General features: G+C 41.5%; 1 protein-coding gene across 5 annotated transcripts in view; it reads right to left on the bottom strand.

Moving 5' to 3' along the window:
• Positions 1-9,007, bottom strand: part of wdfy2 (WD repeat and FYVE domain containing 2) — a 38,457-nt gene extending 29,450 nt beyond the window's left edge. For 3 of the 5 annotated variants that reach the window (XM_042084349.1, XM_042084351.1, XM_042084348.1), the window contains exon 1: positions 8,738-9,007. In XM_042084349.1, coding sequence (XP_041940283.1) covers positions 8,738-8,874 — 137 coding nt within the window. In that variant the 5' untranslated portion in view covers positions 8,875-9,007. The remainder of the gene's footprint in view (positions 1-8,737) is intronic. The other 2 variants (XM_042084347.1, XM_042084350.1) reach the window with 2 other exon arrangements.
• Between the last annotated feature and the right edge of the window lie 10,993 nt (positions 9,008-20,000).

The following is a 20,000-nucleotide window of genomic DNA, read 5'->3' on the forward strand; positions in this document are numbered from 1 at the left end:
CACAGACACACACACACACGTGCGCACGCACACACAAACACACACAGCAGCCTTTACATTAGTTTGACCGGAAGTCATTCCTTCCTTATGAGGAATCGCAGGCTGCATGCAAACAGAGATGAACGATTGTGTGTGTGTGTGTGTTCCTACGAGTGTGTGGGCGTGTGTGTGTGTGTGCCTACGAGTGTGTAGGCCTGATCTGATACGAACGAGTGTGTGGGCCCGATCTGACAGATTACACAGAAATATTACAAATGTTATCCGTTAGCTGCATATTTTATGACTGTTGAGTAGAATGAAAACTTAAGCAGTATGATAGACCATTCATTTCATTTCATTCAAAACAAACCAACTGAATAAAGCTTCATTCTGTGTTTATTGGGGTCATCATTGTTACAACGCGGAAACGGAAGTCAACCCAGAACTTGAATATATTTGCAATTATAACAAAAATAAGCTTTAAATGGACTATTATCGCTGTTCTTCTTCTTATTCTTCTTCTTCCGACCAACTTTGACACTCAAAGGCTCTAAAACCACTGAACCGTTTGACGTCATTCAAACACTCTTACAAAGGTCTTGTAACGGAGATTTGTCCAATGTATTTTTCACATTTGTGAACTTTATACTTTTTGAGATATTTACGATAAAAGAGCAATAAATTCCCATTGACTTAACATTGACCGCCGTGGCAGCAACTTTTAGCATTATGACGTGACCTCCAGCTGAAAGCAATCTCAACAGTTGAACGTGAGCTACCGCTGGCCCTGGAGCTGTGAATCTTCTGAACGTCTTCGCCTGCTGTGCCTTGGTCACTTTATTTGCTCGTAAAACTCTCCTTCAGAGGCACATTTCTCTAATTACAGACAAGGTAAGTGTTTTGGTTTTTGGTATTGAGTCATTTATGTCGTCAAACATTATGTAACGTTAGCGTGTATGAAATGATGGGTCACAAATAACTAAACTAACGTTATAACGCTAGGTAACGTTAAAGGCTGTGTTGCAGGATTCATTTTCCAACGAATTTGCACAATTTGCTTGTTGGTAATAAACATTTAACTGTTATCCATTGTATTTGATGTTGTTGGGTATCACAAAACGGAATATAATACGAAAAAGCAGGTACTATAGAGCTGCACAGTCCCGCCCACAGCCGATGCCGGATGTAAAAAATGTGATTAAAAACAATCACATTCAGGGCCAATACACTATCAAATAGACCACTGTAAATGTTAGTTTAAACACTCAAACTTTTCAGGTAGCCGACAGGCTAACCTTTAGCATTTCCTACATTGTATGTCATTACATAATGCAGCTAACATTAGCCTACATGCTGCAACACAGGTATGAAATATATTATGTTTTAGTGAGTGTCCAAAGGGGTGAAAGCCACTTTAATCGGGTCACATTATTGACTGTTGTGTGTCCGAGAGTCAGTTTGTGGGTTTTGTAAGGGCCAGCATGAGGGATAAGACCTACAAAGTTGTGGTGAGTTAAGCAGGGAGGTTGGTAACTAATGCTGCTAGCAGTGCTAGTTAACATTAGCTAGGCTACTGTAGCCTTCATAGTGTATGATTCATATCAATCATTAACCTAGGAATACTTCGTGCATTTAATGAACATTTTGTGTAATAATTCACGGCAAATTAATAAACTGAATATGGTGGGCCAAGAGCAGACCATGCACCAGTCCATGCATCAGCCCGACTGAGTAGTGATGACAGCATAGGATGAGTCAGGTAACTTTACGAAGCACTGCCGTTAACCGCTTTCACGCACACACGATATAAAATACACGATGATAAATATAAAATTCAATATCAAAACACTATTATTTACACGATTACTCCTGAAATAACTGCTATTAACTGCACATTCACTATATAAAAATCACTGTTTGGAGGAAAGGGTTCGCGTGCTGTCGCCGGTTGGAAATGATTTCGCGCTGGTTCGTGCTGCTTATATATTATTCAGTGAGGCGCGGTGGTTTATGGGATGAGTAGTTCCTTCGCTCGGAAATGAAAATATGTACACAGTCTTGTACCTTTGACTTTTTTTGGATTTTCTCTTCGTTTTTTTCACTCAAAATGATATGTTGTATGCTTATGAGTTACGCCGTAGCTGGTTAGCCTAAGACATGCTGTAAAACTCTTTAGATACGGATTTTTCCAAACGTCAATGGGACAAATGAATGGGAATCTTACATCCGGCACCTAACCGCATTTTGGCTGTGGGCGGGACTGTGCAGCTCTATTTCACAGCGTTTGAAGTGATTCTCCTTTCCCCCACAATGCATTGCATTACGTCACCTTGGGGAGGCTACAGACCAAAGCCCACCTTGAGACCCTTGAGAGTAACGAGAGAGGAGTAAAGAGAGACGAGTAAGGGATTGTTCAGCAGTAGATAGCGCAGATTATAGATAAATAGATAGGCTATATAGATAGGTAGATAGATAGCTAGATAGATCATGTATGCTGGTCACGGGGGAGCTCCTCGACCAGCGGCCAAAATGCACTCGCTTTCCTAGTTACTGCAGCTCTCCACCACAGTTTCCATCGGGACGGCACAGCCCACACAAGCACCTGCAAAAGTGTGACTTGCCCATATTATCGCCCTCTTTGGTAAGCCGTACCCTGACAATGTCAATGGCAATCAATCACGAGCAGTAGTTATCGAAAATATTCATGCTGAAGACACGACCAGCCTAATCGGCAGCGGCTAGAAGCTAAGTTTGCAACAACTGGGGTGGCTCACAGGTGGGACTAAAAAGTTAGCCCATAGCTAGCTATCATGATGCTTTATATTCAGATCTTCTGACTAAGTTTGCCCGGTAGCCTACTTATCTGAACTAACGACATGATCACTATCACTAGATATAAAGAAAATGTTGACTTTCACTCGGTGCTGTTCACTGACAGTAACAAAAAAAGTATCGTAACGTTATAAGCATAATCCATTGAACTGAATAGGTGCATTATGTAGCCTCATAACGAGGCCTCTGAAATTCAGAAAATTGCATTAAACTAAAATCGGAAGACATTGTTATCTTAGTTAATAGCCTACTTAATCATGTCCCCATGCCTACATTTTTGTGAGTAGCATAGAGATCGTTAAAAACAATAACCCGACAAACACGGGACGTCCCCCGGACCTCATGCCGACATTCACGACGTCCCTAATTGGTCCCGAACGTCATGTTCTCTAGCGGACGTTCCGGTGACCTTATTGACGTCCGGAGCAAGTTATCGTTTGGTTATTGCGTGACGTCCGGTGCAGGACTTTCTGGGGATGTCACCGTCAGGTCCCTCGGATGACATTTGCATTTGGTCATTTCAAATACCTCCTAAGGACCCGACAATAACGTTATACCGGGGACATGGGGGGGACGTTTGTTTATTCACACATGGCAGCGGAGTTGAGAGCGCTCTGGCTACCACCTGCAGGACGGAGACATCACATCCATGCACGACTTCACGTTACACGTCTGAATTGTTTGATCACAGGTCCAAGAAAACAAGTGGATATAACGTCAATGCATTCCAGTTATGTTTCATGTACTTTAGCCTATTTCATGTTGAGTTTTGCTTCCCAGCATGCATTGCAATTCATTTAGTATTTTTGGCTATTATTAGTTTTTAATATTTTGAAACAATATGGTTTGAACAATTTATCTTAGACTAGCCTTGGCCTACTCTGATTATGTTTTGAACAATATGCTACGGGATATGCCCATTAAAACGTCGTATTAGTTTATTAAGAAAATGACACCGTAGATGTGAAAGCAGCACATCCTAGCCCGGTATAAATGTCCATGTCTACTCATCATTAGTGTAGTGCATTCGGAGGACGTGATTTCATACATTCGTGAAAATATGAGGTGAGTGATGTTGATTGTAAGCTAGTTGTAGAACAAGTCGTTAATGCGTGTTCATGTTCCGTCTACCTCTCTCCTAGCAACGCTGAGACTTACAGGATGTAGTAATAGCCTACCATACTAAATCGCGCTTTTTTTTTTTTTTTTTTTTTACCATCGCGGAAATATAAACGTCGCGCGCATAACGTCGCGGTGCCATTACAGGACGTCCTCTTAAAGTCTCGTGGACGTCTTTTAGACCTCCCGAACAGAGGTCCGCGGGACATAAAGGGAACCCTACACAATGTCGAGGAGGTGACGTTCGCCAGGGGACCTTTAGGGGACGTCGCCAGGACTTTATTTTGTTTACTGGGTATGTTCCAAGTAGCCTATGCGTAATTCTGCTTCATAAAGTTGAACAAATACATTTGCTTATTTCACAGAAAAATATAAATAGCCAGTTAGGGTCTACAGTGCAGAGTTGGTAAGTTATGGTAGGCCAACTTGCAGTGAACATACAAACAGGGGAAATTCTTTCTCTTGTAGCTGAGTAGCCTTAGGTGCGCACGTAGACATAAGGCCGAACATCGTGAATCGTGCTCTCACGACAATCACGCCGTTAAACTTAAATAGGTTAACATCACTCTAAGTTCGCCTTCTGTTTCGTTGGAAGGGCAAGGGGTAGCAACAGGGCAACACAGAGACAGGCCCGATGGAAGGGCTGTTATGAGAGTATTAAAATATGGGATATTCTACGGGAAAATATTAAAACGGCAAGACAGCGGGGGAAAATTAAAATACGTGATAAACACGGGAAAAGTTGGCATGCATTGTTTCGGTCCCCGTGCACAGGGATTATTTGTCATATTATTAATCATCACATATGATTATTTGTGAAATTGTGCAAACAGGCGCAACACATTTGAAAAGGAAGGACTGGTAGCATGCAAGCTCACGGGAAAGATTGATTTAAGAACGTTATAACAGTGTGTGGCGCGGGTGCGGGCGGAAGACAGCGACAATTGGCAGGGGAGGGTCATGTCTTTTTTAACAATTCTGTCGGAGGGTCACTGAACAATTTCTAGCAGGCAAGAGAGGGTCATGCAACTTGCAACTGAAGCACTCAAAATTCCTCCGGTGGCCCCTTCAATAAATAACGAGCAGTCCCTAGATTGCTGCTGGGCTATACGTCTTGGTTCATGTCTGTTAACAACTCATTGCCGTCAAACGCATAGCCTATCTCGCGGTTGCATCCATTACAAACAAACATGCAATGTTAACGTCTGCGATTGGGGAGAGCACTAAATGCTCTACTGAATAAGCACAAAGTCAAACCTTTAAATGAAAAACACTCTTTAATAATCAAAAAAATAAAAATAAACTTGTGACCATCAAAAATCGTTTATCGCTTGTAACTCCGTGATAACAGGACGTAACAGGAAGGCATTTGGCTGAGCAACGGAGGTTAATATGCTCTATATTTTGTCCAAATGATGTCTGTCTATCATCGTGGCACTCGGAGAAAACCAGAATGTTTAATTTGTCCTGCTTAATTTGTCCTGCGTTTTTTCTACAGCTGCAAACGGGATTCACTCGCAGTTAACCAAATATTTCTTTATTAGGGCAGGGCAGGCATATTTCTGGCTATTAAATTATTTCTAAACCAGTCTGCTAAAGTCTGTAGTGAAGTCTGTGTAGGGTTTTCCATGCTCCATTTCTTTTTACGAGACACCCTGCTCACTTGAGCCATCTACCGGTTGTTTGGGTTGTTGCAGCGTCTCACTAGCCTGGGTGTTCCCATGCTGCCTTGCGCGCGATTTGATTCACGCTGCTAAGGCAGCCTGGAGACCATGGAGCAAATTTTCGCCTGAGATAGGGGACCAATCACAGAACAAGGGGGAAAGCAAGACGATGATGAGCTATGCACAGACGCATTTGATAGACATCCGTGGCACCCAATAAACGGATCTGGGCATTTTTTTCAAATACGAGAAAATTAACGTTTAGTTCCCAGACCACGTCTCATTGAGAAGTGGTGGCGCTATCCAGGCTAGCGTGTCACTGGAAAAATACAAATTAAAGTCGCGTGATACCGCGTGATCCCACGCGCGGACCGCGAGTGAAGCTGGCCAAGTCAAAGCACTGCCCACTGTATAAATGCTGTAACGAAAAAGTGTAAATATACAAACTTTATGTTGAAAGTGTAACCGCGACCGTTTCCCACAGGAATGAATGTAAAACATACCCTCCAAAACGAGACCTCCCGAAATTCAGAAAAATTACTAAATTGATATCAGGCACCGTTATTACATTGGTAGATCATAGGGTAGCTGTGATATAAATGCTGTGACGAAATTCTAAGTGTAAATATACAAACTTTATGTTGAAAGTGTAACCGCGATGTCCATTGAAATGCATTGAAATGAATGAAGCGCAGATCATGTAGTCCCCAAAGTGACGTCATCACAGAATTGCGTAAAAAAACCCTGCTAATGCTAAAAACAACAAAAACTGGCATTTAACACCATTTGGAGACATTTTTAAAAATGATATACATATATTACCCATTAATCAACAGTGGTGGTTAACCTGCAACCTAACGTTAGTGAAATAGTTGACGTTAGCACCTTGCTACGTCAAAGTTAACAAATGTATGCTCCTGTTTTTATTTTAACAAATGTTTAACGTTGTACACCGCTTGATTGTGTATCAAATAGGCCAGGCTACGTTTCATTCTACACTCCTGATTCTTACGTAGCCTACAATAAGTAAACACTATCACGGTATACTATAGTTCGTCTATTGATGGGTTTCATCAGGTCCCTTTCAACTAGGGTTGCCAACCGTTCCGTAAAATACGGAATTGTCCCGTATTTGCAAGGAAAAAGATGTGTTCCGTATTGAACTGATACAGAACGCATTTTGTTCCGTATTATTGAGAATCAACTCGTGCAAATCCATGACAGATCAGTATTATAAGTTAGACTATGAACGAAAAAATACACGATTTGTATGAAATAAAGGGAACTGCTGCTGTCATTTATCCCTCTCAGTTTGTCTGTCATCACTATCCCAACAGAAAATGCACTTTTCATTTGCGCCACTGCAGGTAGCTTGATGGTGCAACAATTGTATTGTAGGCCTACTCTACCTTTTTTTTTAATTGTCCTAGAATTGTTGAGAGAATTGTTTAAAAAGCTTAAACTGTTTACCATGTTAGTCGTTAGGTTATAATTTGTCAGCCTAATGTAATGTAACAGCTTCACTTAAATACCTTAGTTGTATTGAACAATTGTACAATTGCAGACATTCCTTGTTTTGGTATAACTGTTAAACTTATAACAGCTTTTGCCTTTTAGGTTCCAGACCAGACCAGACCAGTGGTGATGACCGTATATGACATTACATGTGTGCCTGTCTGTGTGCACACCTGTCAACCATACATCTCTGACAATGTTGCTAGCAACATACCTACTAACATACATTCTTACAAACATGTGACCATATCTCAACATATCTGCACATACCATTTAACCATACTGAGACTTATCTGAGATCTACACTGAGACATTCTGAGAAAAATATTGTAGCGTCGGCGCAGAAAGACAGTGTTAGCGTTCTCCCACGAAAAGCATGCTGGGATACGAGAGCGAACAGTTGGGGGGTTTATGTCGTTATTCTTGTAAGTTGTAAGTGTAAAGTTAGTGTCTTTAGTGTAACATGTTTCCCTTTTAGTTTCCCCTCATGTGTGTTCCTTGGACCTCCCCTGTTGGTGTAGTGTGTGTGTCTGTTTGACCTGCCCCGTGTGTATTGTGATCTGTGTCTGTGTCCCTGCCCTCGTTCTCAGCCAATAAAGCTTGCTCTGAACAACTCTTGGCGTCCTGAAACCTTCAAACGTTACAATATTGTTGTGTGAGGACTATACTCACTAACTATATGGAACATGTATACCTGTGAATCATATTTGTCAACCATTCATACCTTTAATCATACCTGTGCTGTAACATCTGTGAAACATAGCTGTGCTGTTAGACCTCTCTTTTTAGACCTGAGCTGTGCTGTGTGAAAAAAAAAGATTCTAACCTAAGTTCTGTCTAAAACTGATCATCTGAAGGGCTGACTCTTTTATTCTTCAGTGTATATATCACCATCAAATTTGACCTAATACCATTAACTGAGGCCTCTAGCTGTTGCTGCCAGTTCAGAGTTACCGCTGATAAATAGATCTGTCTTAGGATAATATGATTGGCATTATCAAGTTCTATATATATAATATACACAACTGTGATTTTTACTTCAAGCTTACAAGCGGTATTATTCTGCTGTATTAAAACAAAGAATGTTGATCAATATTGAATTGACAATTTATTTGTACTGACTGTCATATATTATAAGCTAACATCTAACCAAGTAAGTGGTTTTCAAGAATACTGTAAGACTATGTAATCTGAATAATCATACTGTAAGTAATATTACAGTACACACAGCAGCTTTTTTGCATTTACATGCAATGGTAATTCCCTGGAATTGCATTTTCTAGTTTAGAATAAATGTACAGCTGAGCTGACACATATACAAGGCCCCCCCCCCCAACATTCTGCTGTCACATGATTGGTTGCTGCGAAGCTTTGATCAGCAAAGCTGCGCCTTTATGCACGCGCGCGCAGAGACGGCGCCACCCACATTAGGTCGCGAGCTCCCCCATGAAGAGAGAACTGTTGTGCGTCTCGAGCTTGCGATGTTTTCTGGTTGCTTTTCCCTTCTCTTGGCGGGAGCTATACCCGCGAGCCCCCTCTTCCTCCCAGCATTCCTGCTCTATTGGCGCCGCGGCTGGAACCGTGGCGCAACGTTGGCCGCTTCACGCGAGCGGATCAGATCACCCTACCTGTCGTCAGAGACGCTGATCACCCCGTCCTCTTTCGGAATGATGACCGCCGTGATCACGAGCTCCTGCGACGTTTCAATCTTGCTTAGCAGAACTGGCTTTCGCGCCTGGGCGCGAGGTTGGATCTCCGCAGCCATGTCGACGTTGAAACCGAGTTTCTGTCACCTGGCGGCGCGAGGTAACACAGGCCACCAGCAGCAGCACAGGCTGCACGGGGCGGCGTCCGCGAGGGTTTGTTGTGACACAGTGGGTTACTGCCTGTCAGCTGACCGGGTGCGCGTTCCCGAGACTAAGCACAGATACACTGCTCATGCGCGTGGGCTTCGTTCGGACTCCCAGGCAAGAGGGCGATCCAGCTACTGTCAGAATCAGCCGCGTGGACAGGCCCAAGGCAACGCTGACCGAGCGAACTGAGCCAAACACGCCTGAAGAGCCTGTCATATTTGCATAAGAGGAAGTGTAACGTTGACTGTCGCTCAAGCTGCCGCTATACTAAACTGACCCGTTCACCGGATAGACGCAGCAAACATATTGAAATTCCCCTTGGGGATCAATAATATCTATCTATCTATCTAAAATATAAACGAAACATGACCCCCCCCCATTTTATTCTCCGTTTTTTGCACTAAAAATGCCTAAGCCTTAGATGCGCACTATAGCTATATTTCACCCACAATATGGTTAAACCCACATTAGTGAACATTTCACCTTCAATTCCCCTCACAAAAACGAATAATAACATGGACTAGTTGTATGTAATACTTCTATGATTTTCTGAGATAGGCTAGCCTCTACTTCTAGATAATACCCTAACCCCTCTAGTGGTCCTATAGCTTACTTCTATAGTATTAAAATACTATACCATTCCTATAATATAGTATTCCTATATGATTAGTATAATATCTTACCTCAATAGGCCTACTACAACATACCTATAATATAGGACCGATGTCGCCTGTGTATCAGAGCAGACAGTAAGAACAGAGCAGAGTTAAGCTTGAACTTAATAGCAGGTTTATTGTAGAACATAAACAGCCGTTATTCAATGGCTGCAGACCACACCATAAGGAGTGATTACTTAATGTAACAATTCTTTTTTTTATTTATGTAAAATCTCTTTTATTTTGAAAATAAAAATGAAGGAAATGGAGCTTATAAGAATAGAGATTACTCAGAAGTTTCAGGGCATGGCCACCACTCCAAATAAGGGCCTAAATATGAATTAAGGTTTGGTTTCTAATGTGACACAGCTACTTGTTTCTGTTATGACCTAGGGGTAAGGCCACAACAAAAGAGGGAGTCGAGAGGTTGGATCTTTAACTAAAATATAGATTTATTAACCAAACTAACCAAAATAACAAACAAACAAACAAACAGTGTGAGGTGGGTCCAAGGGCCTGTACTACGAAGGGAGCTTAACCTACCCAGATGTAACCCAGGGTTACTTTGTTAAACCGGGGTTGACAAAACCTGGTTATCTTAAGTGGTGTTAATCGGTACTACGACGCTGATTATGAAGTTGATTTGTTGAGCCGGGGTTAACCTAATTGGAGTTTGTGCGCGTTCACATAAAAGGGGCGGGTTGCAGCGCAAGTCACCACTTTCAATGATGACGCGATCACCTTATTTTACGGATGAGGAATGCACAATTATTATGACAAGTTATGTGGAATTAAAACCCACTCTACGACAAAAATCAAATACGTTGGCAGTGAACAAAGCAAGGCTGTTGGCAACGTATTGCAGATCGGGTAGCCTAAATGCCTAAAAGTAAAGTTTTATTCCCACATGTTCTTCAAATATGTGTTACGGAGGATTAGCAGCTTGCGGTATGTCTGAAATGAGTTGAAATAATTAAATAGCCTATTTTGAGTTCATAGAAAGGCCTACAGATGCAACCCAATTCAGAAGTGGGCATATAGATTACAGTAATAAGGATAATTGAATGTTTAAGTAGCCCCCATTGACTGATTTAGTGTATGCCTAATCCTGTGAACATTTCAGATGCAACATTGCCAAACGCACATGGCAGCAGGTGAAAATGAAACACAAAAACATTATTCAGAATAGTAGGTTTATATAGTTATAGCTTGCATTAATATTTCTTAATTATGAAAACATGTAGGCCTAGCTTACAGTATCACAGTTTTACAGTAGCAGAGGAGTTGGCCATCGCAAATAATAGTGGAAGGCCGATTATGGAGGGGGTTGAGGGAGGCATTCGGTCGGATTTTGGTGCTGTGGAAATGTGTAGCCTTTATGTGCAGGGTACAGTAATATGATATTCAACTCAACAAGTTTGTTAAAATGGTGATTTTAATTTATTAGGCCTACTGTAGGCTATGTCCGATTTATTTTTGGCTTCTTGCTCAGATGTTCAGCATACTGTAGGCCTATGTCCGATTTATTTTCGGACATACAGTATTCTTGCTCAGATGTTCAGCATCACCGATGGAATACATGAATGTCCACGTACGGGCATTGCTATGAGACGTCTTCCTAGATCATCTGACAAAGATAACGAATTCCCTCGGCTGACAATATATATCTTCATAGAGAATATCGTCCGGGTAGGCTATATATATTTTCTGGCGGTCTCTAAAACCCCTCACCCTGCGAAGAGAGTCCCTCACGATTTGCGCTCCAATGTCGTATGGATCATCCAGGTACGCCGACATGTCTCGGGAGTAATTGTTAGTGGAGGGGTGGTACTTATAAAGGTTGTGGTTAACGGAAACCTCGTGTTAACCCAAGAACATAACCTGGTCGGAGCAGGTTTGAGATGCAGCGTAAATTGCCATGGCAGCATACCTCGGTTAAAACCTATCCACCTTTCGTAGTACGGGTTAATCGGGAAGTTACGCCACACGTGATCAAGTTACTCTCGAAGTGACCCAGATAAGCCAGTAACCCCGCTTCGTAGTACAGGCCCCAAGTCAGTCATCAGTAATGCATGGATGTTGTGTGTTTGCAGTGTGTCTGAGTTCAGTGTTGAATGTCCAAAACCCAAAGTAAGAATAGCCCTCTCAAGGGGAGAGGAAGCGGTCCTCTTATTTGCACACCTGCACACAGGTGCAGCTCATCAGCTCGTTAGGTCCTGAGCACACCTGAAAACAAGTAGAAAGAAAACAAACAGAAGGCCTAACGAGCAGGGGCCTGTACTACGAAGCGGGGTTACTGGCTTATCTGGGTAACTTCGAGAGTAACTTGATCACGTGTGGCGTAACTTCCCAATTAACCCGTACTACTACGGCCTTCCACTATTATTTGCGATGGCCAACTCCTCTGCTACTGTAAAACACTCTGGTGCCTTTCCTCCTACAGCAGTGTTCAAAGTAGTGAGGCACTGACTAATTCAAGGGTGGCATGAGACAAAACATCCAGATAAACAGAAACAGGCTCAAGATGTTAAATTAGCACAAATACATACACAGGGCAACCATGCACCAAACACCATACTCATAAACTGAAGGACAAAGACCATACTCTAACATATGGGCAGTGTTTGGAATAACGCTGTTTAAAAGAACGGCGTTAGGTAACGACGTTATTTTTCAATAACGGGGTAATCTAACTAATTACTTTTCCCGTCGTTACAACGCCGTTAACGTTACTGGACGTTAAATGCGGTGCATTACTATGCATTGATTGAATAAACTGTAGGCCTAATCCGAACGCACCCTGGCTCACAGCTAGTGAGGAGGTGGGTTAATAACGACGTAAGCGATTATGATTGGCTAAGGCAGAGTCATGTTTCATGATAGCCAATCAGAGCCAGTGTTTTTACACACTTGCCAGCACACGTGCCACACACACACACGCAATAGCTTAAATAGAGATTCGACGAAACAGCAGAGGTCAGGAGCAATCCGAAAAGTTGGCATTTTCAAGGTGGAGATATAAGGATATGGAAATATGAATTGAAATTCATCAAGGCAAGAACGTGCATGTAATGTGTACATTATGTCCAGGAGCGAAGACTTTGTCGACATCCGTTGTAAGCAACTCTAATTTAATGAAGCATCTCAGACTCACACACGCATCTAGTGGCCAAAAACTCCGATACCTCCACCACAGATGATTAGCTCGCCATCCACTAGCAAAGAAGGGCTCGGAGCAAAGTCCTCCAAGCAGCAAAAGCTAGATCTTTCTACCTCACAACAAAAACATATGACACAGGCTGAAGTCAACCGTAGGTCTGTCGATGTGAAATCTTGAATTTACCCTTGGGGATCAATAAAGTATCTATCTATCTATCTATCTATCTATCTAATAAATATCGAAAGTTATGTAGCCTACAAAACACCTGTCTGTTCTACTAATTTCTACTGGCTGCTCAAAACTGCTCAAAAAATCCAAATTCTTTGACATATAGCAACAGTAACGCAAATAGTTACTTTCCCTGGTAACGAGTTACTCTTATCAAAGAGTAATTCAGTTACTAACTCAGTTACTTTTTGGAACAAGTAGTGAGTAACTATAACTAATTACTTTTTTAAAGTAACGTTCCCAACACTGCATATGGGATAGGTAAATAGCAGTAGCATGTAGGCCTACTGTAAACTCACATGCTAAAAAACAATAAGTGAGCGTAGCCTAGCGTGTTTTCCATTTACATTTCTGGCACTTCAAACTAGCATGCTGCAAGTGCATCAAGAAAGGTCCCGCCTTAGACCATGTTAATGGCCAATAGACTAGGATTTTGGGGTCGCATCTCAAGGGTGGCCTGTGCCACCCGCAGCCATCCCTCTGGCTCCGCCCCTAAGGTAATTTAAACAACACTGAAGCCCCATCTCAACACTGAAACATAATTCTGCCCCATCTCAACACTGAAACATAATTCTGCCCCTCAACACTGAAACATATTTCTGCCCCATCTCAACACTGAAACATAATTCTGCCCCTCAACACTGAAACATAATTCTGCCCCATCTAAACACTAAAGCATAATTCTGCCCCTCAACACTGAAACATAATTCTGCCCCATCTAAACACTAAAGCATAATTCTGCCCCATCTCAACACTGAAGCATAATTCTGCCCCACAGTACTTTAGCTGTAATCCTGCCCCACAACACTTAAGCATACTGTAATTCTGCCCCACAACACTTAAAGGTGCCATGTGTAATGTCTGCCGAAAAATAATTTCATACTCCACATTTCATAAAAAATGGGGACAGTATACCTCCAGAAAGTAAGATGGTCTACCCTAGAGTAACAACCGGGAAACGTGTCTTGCAGTTTGGCTGGCGGTTATGTTGCCCGCATACTGCCTCCCATGGCCGAAACTGGTATTATGACACCTGTCGGGCTGTGGCTAGTAATTTAGCATGCTAATTCAGGTTGATATATCTGCAGCACTATACCTTGTCATTTTTTTAATGACATCATCGCCCTTATTTCTTCTCATTCTTTTGATGCGTGTAGCTCATTTTTTGGATATTTTTACCTCAATTCTTACACATGGCACCTTTAAGCATACTGTAATCCTGCCCCATCTCAACACATAAGCTGTAATTCTGCCCCATCTCAACACTGAAACATAATTCTGCCCCATCTCAACAGTTTTGGGGGGCAGCCGTGGCCTACTGGTTAGCGCTTCGGACTTGTTACCGGAGGGTTGCCGGTTTGAACTCGACCAGTAGGCACAGCTGAAGTGCCCTTGAGCAAGGCACCTAACCCCTCACAGCGCTGCTGTTGTAGCAGGCAGCTCACTGCGCCGGGATTAGTGTGTGCTTCACCTCACTATGTGCTGAGTGTGTTTCACTAATTCACGGATTAGGATAAATGCAGAGATCAAATTTCCCTCAAGGGATCAAAAGAGTATACTTACACTATACTTAAGCTGTAATTCTGCCCCATCTCAAAACTTTAGCTTTAGTGCAGTAGCAGTTTAGTGCAGTAGTGTAGGGTAGTGCAGTAGTAGTGTAGTGTAGTAGTGTAGTGCAGTAGTAGTTTAGTGCAGTAGTAGTGTAGTGTAGCAGTAGCAGTGTAGTGCAGTAGTAGTGTAGTGTAGTGCAGTAGTAGTGTAGTGCAGTAGTAGTGTAGTAGTAGTTTAGTGTAGTAGTAGTAGTGTAGTGCAGTAATAATAATAATAATAATAATAAAGCTTTATTTGTATAGCACCTTTCATACACAGAATGCAGCTCAAAGTGCTTTACATTTGAAGCATGTAACACAATAGTAGTCAGTCAGTCATTATCAATCACTTTTCTTTGCTGTTTATGATATGCTCAGCAACATATCAAAAATATAGAAAATGACGTCATAAGACTGGCAGCCTTAACCCTCTTACCCCCCACAAGCACGCCATATGGCAACTGTGGCAAGGAAAAACTCCCATATTCCAGGAAGAAACCTTGAGCAGAACCTGACTTAATAGGGGGAGCCCATCTGCTTCTGGCTGGCTGCGCCCTCCAATAGTAGCAGATGTAGAATAATCTGAAAATGTAGTCTACAGGATAAGATGAGTTAACTAAAAGCTTTCCTGTACAGGTATGTTTTCAGATCTTTTTTAAAAATATTTACTGAACTCGCCTGCTTGATGTACAGAGGCAGGGTGTTCCATAGTTTGGGGGCATAATGGATAAACGCAGCTTCTCCACTTTGTTTGTGGAGCACTTTGGGTACGATTAAAAGATTAGAATTGGATGATCTAAGTTTCCTTTGTGGTTGATAAGATATTAAAAGCTCAGAGATATATGAAGGTGCTATGCCATTCAGAGCTTTGTAAGTAATTAACATAACCTTAAAATCAATTCTATAGGAAATAGGGAGCCAGTGCAGTTCAGCCAACACAGGGGTGATGTGTTCTCTCTTCTTAGTCTTAGTTAAAAGTCTAGCCGCAGAGTTCTGTATGAGTGCCAATTTCTTTAGATGTTTTTTGGGAAGACCAGTGAAAAGTGCATTACAGTAGTCTAACCTGCTAGTGATAAAGGCGTGAATTAGTTTTTCTGCATCTTGTTGAGTTAAAAAGGGCCGCACTTTGGCAATGTTTCTCAAGTGGAAATAGGCTGTCTGAGTAACTTTACTGATATGGGGCTTAAAACTTAACTCTGCATCTAAGATGACACCGAGGCTTGTTACTTTTGGTTTGACCTGGTGTGCCAAGTTCCCCAGATTACTAAGAATAATATCTCGCTTTAGTTTTGGTCCAACCAGAAGTACCTCTGTTTTGTCATCATTTAGTTTCAAAAAGTTTTTGCTCATCCACTGATTAATGGAGGTTAGGCATGCAGTGAGGGAGCAAAGGCCATCTGGGTTAGTTGGCTCAACAGAAAGATACAATTGGGTATCATCTGCGTAGCTGTGGAAGTTTACATTATGTTGACTTATGACGTTTCCCAATGGAAGCATATATAGAGAAAATAGCAGGGGACCAAGGCAGCTCCCCTGGGCCACACCAAAAGGCAAGTCATGTTTTTCAGATACATGATCTCCTAGACTGATATAAAAATCTCTGCCAGTAATGTAGGTTTGGAACCAGTTTAGAGCATTATCAGAGAGACCCACCCACTTCGCAAGGCGGTGAATTAGGATGCTATGATCAATGGTGTCAAATGCCGCACTCAAATCCAGAAGAATAAGGATTGAGACTTTGTTTGAGTCGGTAGCTAGTCTGAGATCATTGACTATTTTTACTAGAGCCGTTTCTGTGCTGTGATTTGATCTAAAACCTGATTGGAATTTTTCAAGGATACTGTTTTCGTTGAGGAAGGTATTTAACTGATTACAAACAACTTTTTCAAGTACTTTGCTCAAAAACGATAGATTTGATATAGGCCTGTAGTTGCTCAGATTGGTATGGTCAAGATTTGACTTTTTAAGTAAAGGTTTCACAACAGCGGTTTTAAAAGCAGTTGGAAATATACCTGTTTCTAATGAGGTATTTATTACCTTGAGAAAAAAGGGAGCTAAGCCATCATATACTTTTTTGAGGAATGTAGTAGGGATTGGATCTAAAACACATGTTGAGGAGCCGGTTTGAGTTATAATTTTACCAAGCTCAGATTGAGTAATAGTGCTAAAGGACCTTAATTTTGGGGGGCTGTTTTTGGGTGTACTATCAAACATATTACTTGTGTTACCAATAGCCTCCCTTATAGAAATGACTTTGTTTTTGAAGAAGTCTGCAAATTCTTCGCATCTTAGAGAGGATGCCTGACTGAGTGTATCAAAAGGTGTTTGATGCAATAGCCTATCAATGGTAGAGAACAACACCCTAGAGTTTCCACTGTTTTCAGCAATTACCTTAGAGAAGTGGTTCCTCCTCTCATTCCGAATAGCTCTATTATAATTTGCAATTTTTTCTTTTAGAATGGCACGGTGAACCTGTAACTTAGTTTTTCTCCATGTTCTCTCAGCTTTCCTACATGATCTTTTTAGATCATGGATATTTTCGTTCATCCAAGGTGTCAGTTTGCTACAGGGCCTTTTTTTAGTCTTTAAGGGTGCCACTCTGTCAAGCAGAGCGCCTAATTCACGATTGAGAGCCTCTACCATTTGATCAATGGGATGATGTAAAATATCAAAATTTATGGAGTCTATAAGAGCTATGAACTGCTGTTCTGCTCTAATGTCCAAGAGTCGCGATTTGATTGCAATTTCGGGATGAATTTTTGGAGTATGTAGTACAATATTAAAAGATACACAATGATGATCAGACATATTTATATCATTTACTGATAAGTCTGTGACTTCTATCCCTCTGGAAATGACTAGATCGAGGGTGTTGCCAAGGTTGTGGGTGGGTCCTGTAACATGCTGCTTTAGCTCTAAACTGTCCAACACATTAAGGAACTTACTGGCTTTAGCATCAGTTGTCTTATTGACATGAATATTGAAGTCGCCATTTACAATTATCCGATCATAGCTAGTGATGATGAGCGACATAAGTTCAGAAAACTGGTCGAGAAAGCCAGTCCATAGTTTAGGAGGGCGGTATAAGGTTAATAGAAGTACAGCTGGGTCAGCCTTCAGAGTGAGGGCAATATACTCAAAGGAAGCGAATTCGCCAAAGTTGACTCGTGTGCAACTATATTTGTTTGAGAGAATGGAGGCAATTCCACCACCTCGTTTGCCTTGTCTAATTGAGTGGAAGAAATTATAATTTGGGGGACAAGTCTCAACAAGAACAGCTTCGCTGTCTGAAGTCAGCCAGGTTTCAACAAGAAACAGAAAATCCAATTTTTTTTCACTAATAAAATCATTGATTGCAAAGGTTTTGGTAGTAAGTGCACCTATATTTAGTAAACCCATGTTAGCTGAAAATGCCTCTGGCTTTTGAGGAATATGCTGAGGTATGGAAAGAATATTTGTTAGGTTTCTAGTTTTAAATTTGTCTTTTCTTTTTACTATACGTTGGGTAGAAATCAACGTTGGAATAGAACTATAAGCATAAGTCATGCTATTGCATGACACAGCTTGATCTATGGTAGTAGTATTGTATGTTACCCTGCAGAAAACATTCTCAGACTCATCCACATGTATAATGCCATTCGAATCAATACCTGGGGGGCGTGAATCTGTAATATTTTCTACAGAATGTCAATGTCTCAGTGTGGACGCTATGTTGTCAGAGAGTAGCCTGGCTCCATGTTGGTTTGGGTGGAGACCATCACGCTTCAGCATACTGGGCCTCTCCCAGAACAAGCCCAGTAGTAGTTTAGTGCAGTAGTAGTGTAGCAGTAGCAGTGTAGTGCAGTAGTAGTGTAGTGTAGTAGTAGTGTAGTAGTAGTTTAGTGTAGTAGTAGTAGTGTAGTGCAGTAGTAGTTTAGTGCAGTAGTAGTGTAGCAGTAGTAGTGTAGTGCAGTAGCAGTGTAGTGCAGTAGTAGTGTAGTGTAGTAGTAGTGTAGTGCAGTAGTAGTTTAGTGCAGTAGTAGTAGTGTAGTGTAGCAGTAGTATTGTAGTGCAGTAGTAGTGTAGTGCAGTAGTAGTTTAGTGCAGTAGTAGTTTAGTGCAGTAGTAGTGTAGTGTAGCAGTAGCAGTGTAGTGCAGTAGTAGTGTAGTGTAGCAGTAGCAGTGTAGTGCAGTAGTAGTGTAGTGCAGTAGTAGTGTAGTAGTAGTTTAGTGTAGTAGTAGTAGTGTAGTGCAGTAGTAGTTTAGTGCAGTAGTAGTGTAGTGTAGTAGTAGTGTAGCAGTAGTAGTGTAGTGCAGTAGCAGTGTAGTGCAGTAGTAGTGTAGTGCAGTAGTAGTTTAGTGCAGTAGTAGTAGTGTAGTGTAGCAGTAGTATTGTAGTGCAGTAGTAGTGTAGTGCAGTAGTAGTGTAGTGTAGTAGTAGTTTAGTGTAGTAGTAGTAGAGTGTAGCAGTAGTAGTGTAGTGCAGTAGTAGTGTAGTGCAATCCCAAGTTAGATAGATACTTTATTGATCCCCATGGGGAAATTCAGGGGGTCTCAGTAGCATACAGACATCACACACAACATGCACTTACAGCAGAAATGGTAAATATAAGTATAAACATATAACCAAACTCCACTGTACAATAGAGACAGTAGGAGATAAGAAAAACTAACAAAACTAAATACTAAATATACTATATAAATTAAATGTAAAAAGTCCAGTGTGCTTGAGGGTGATCAAGCATGAGACACTTGTAGTGACAGGGCCTGTAGTTCTGTGTGTATAGTAAGGTGCTCAAGAGAGTGAGTGTCATGGTGAAGGAGCAAAAGTAGACCAACAGTAGTCCTGTAGTTCTGTGTGTATGGTAAGGTGCTCAAGAGAGTGAGTGTCATGGTGAAGGTGCAAAAAGTAGTCCAACATTAGTCCAACAGCGCAACAGTGCAAGAGTAAGGTCTAGAGACCAGCATAAATAATATGGACAAATAGGAGAGTAAAGTATAATGTAGACAAGGTAATATAAAAAACTATAAAAAAAAACTCTGTCAGTGCAAGAACAGGTTGAGGTAATAGGGTTACAGTCATTCAGTATTGTAGCAGAAGCCATTGATCATGTGTGCTAATATAGCATGAAAAACAGTTTAGCAGGAAAACAGTAGTAAAAACATTAGGCTGTGGACATTAGTAAAACAGTAGTAAAGCAGTAGTGGGCAGTCAGTACTCAAACATGGAGAAAGTGGAGAGGCAGACAGACTAAGCAGATAAGTCTATCTCTCCTCTCCCCTTAAGTGAAGCATTGAACAGTTCAATGGCCCTGGGGACAAATGACTTCCTCAGCCTTTCAGTTGTGCATGGCAGTGAGCGAAGTCTCCAGCTGATCAAGCTCTTTTGCTTTTTAATAGTGCTGTAGAGTGGATGGCATTCATTG

Source organism: Alosa sapidissima, chromosome 2, assembly GCF_018492685.1.
Source record: "Alosa sapidissima isolate fAloSap1 chromosome 2, fAloSap1.pri, whole genome shotgun sequence".
Taxonomy (NCBI): domain Eukaryota; kingdom Metazoa; phylum Chordata; class Actinopteri; order Clupeiformes; family Clupeidae; genus Alosa; species Alosa sapidissima.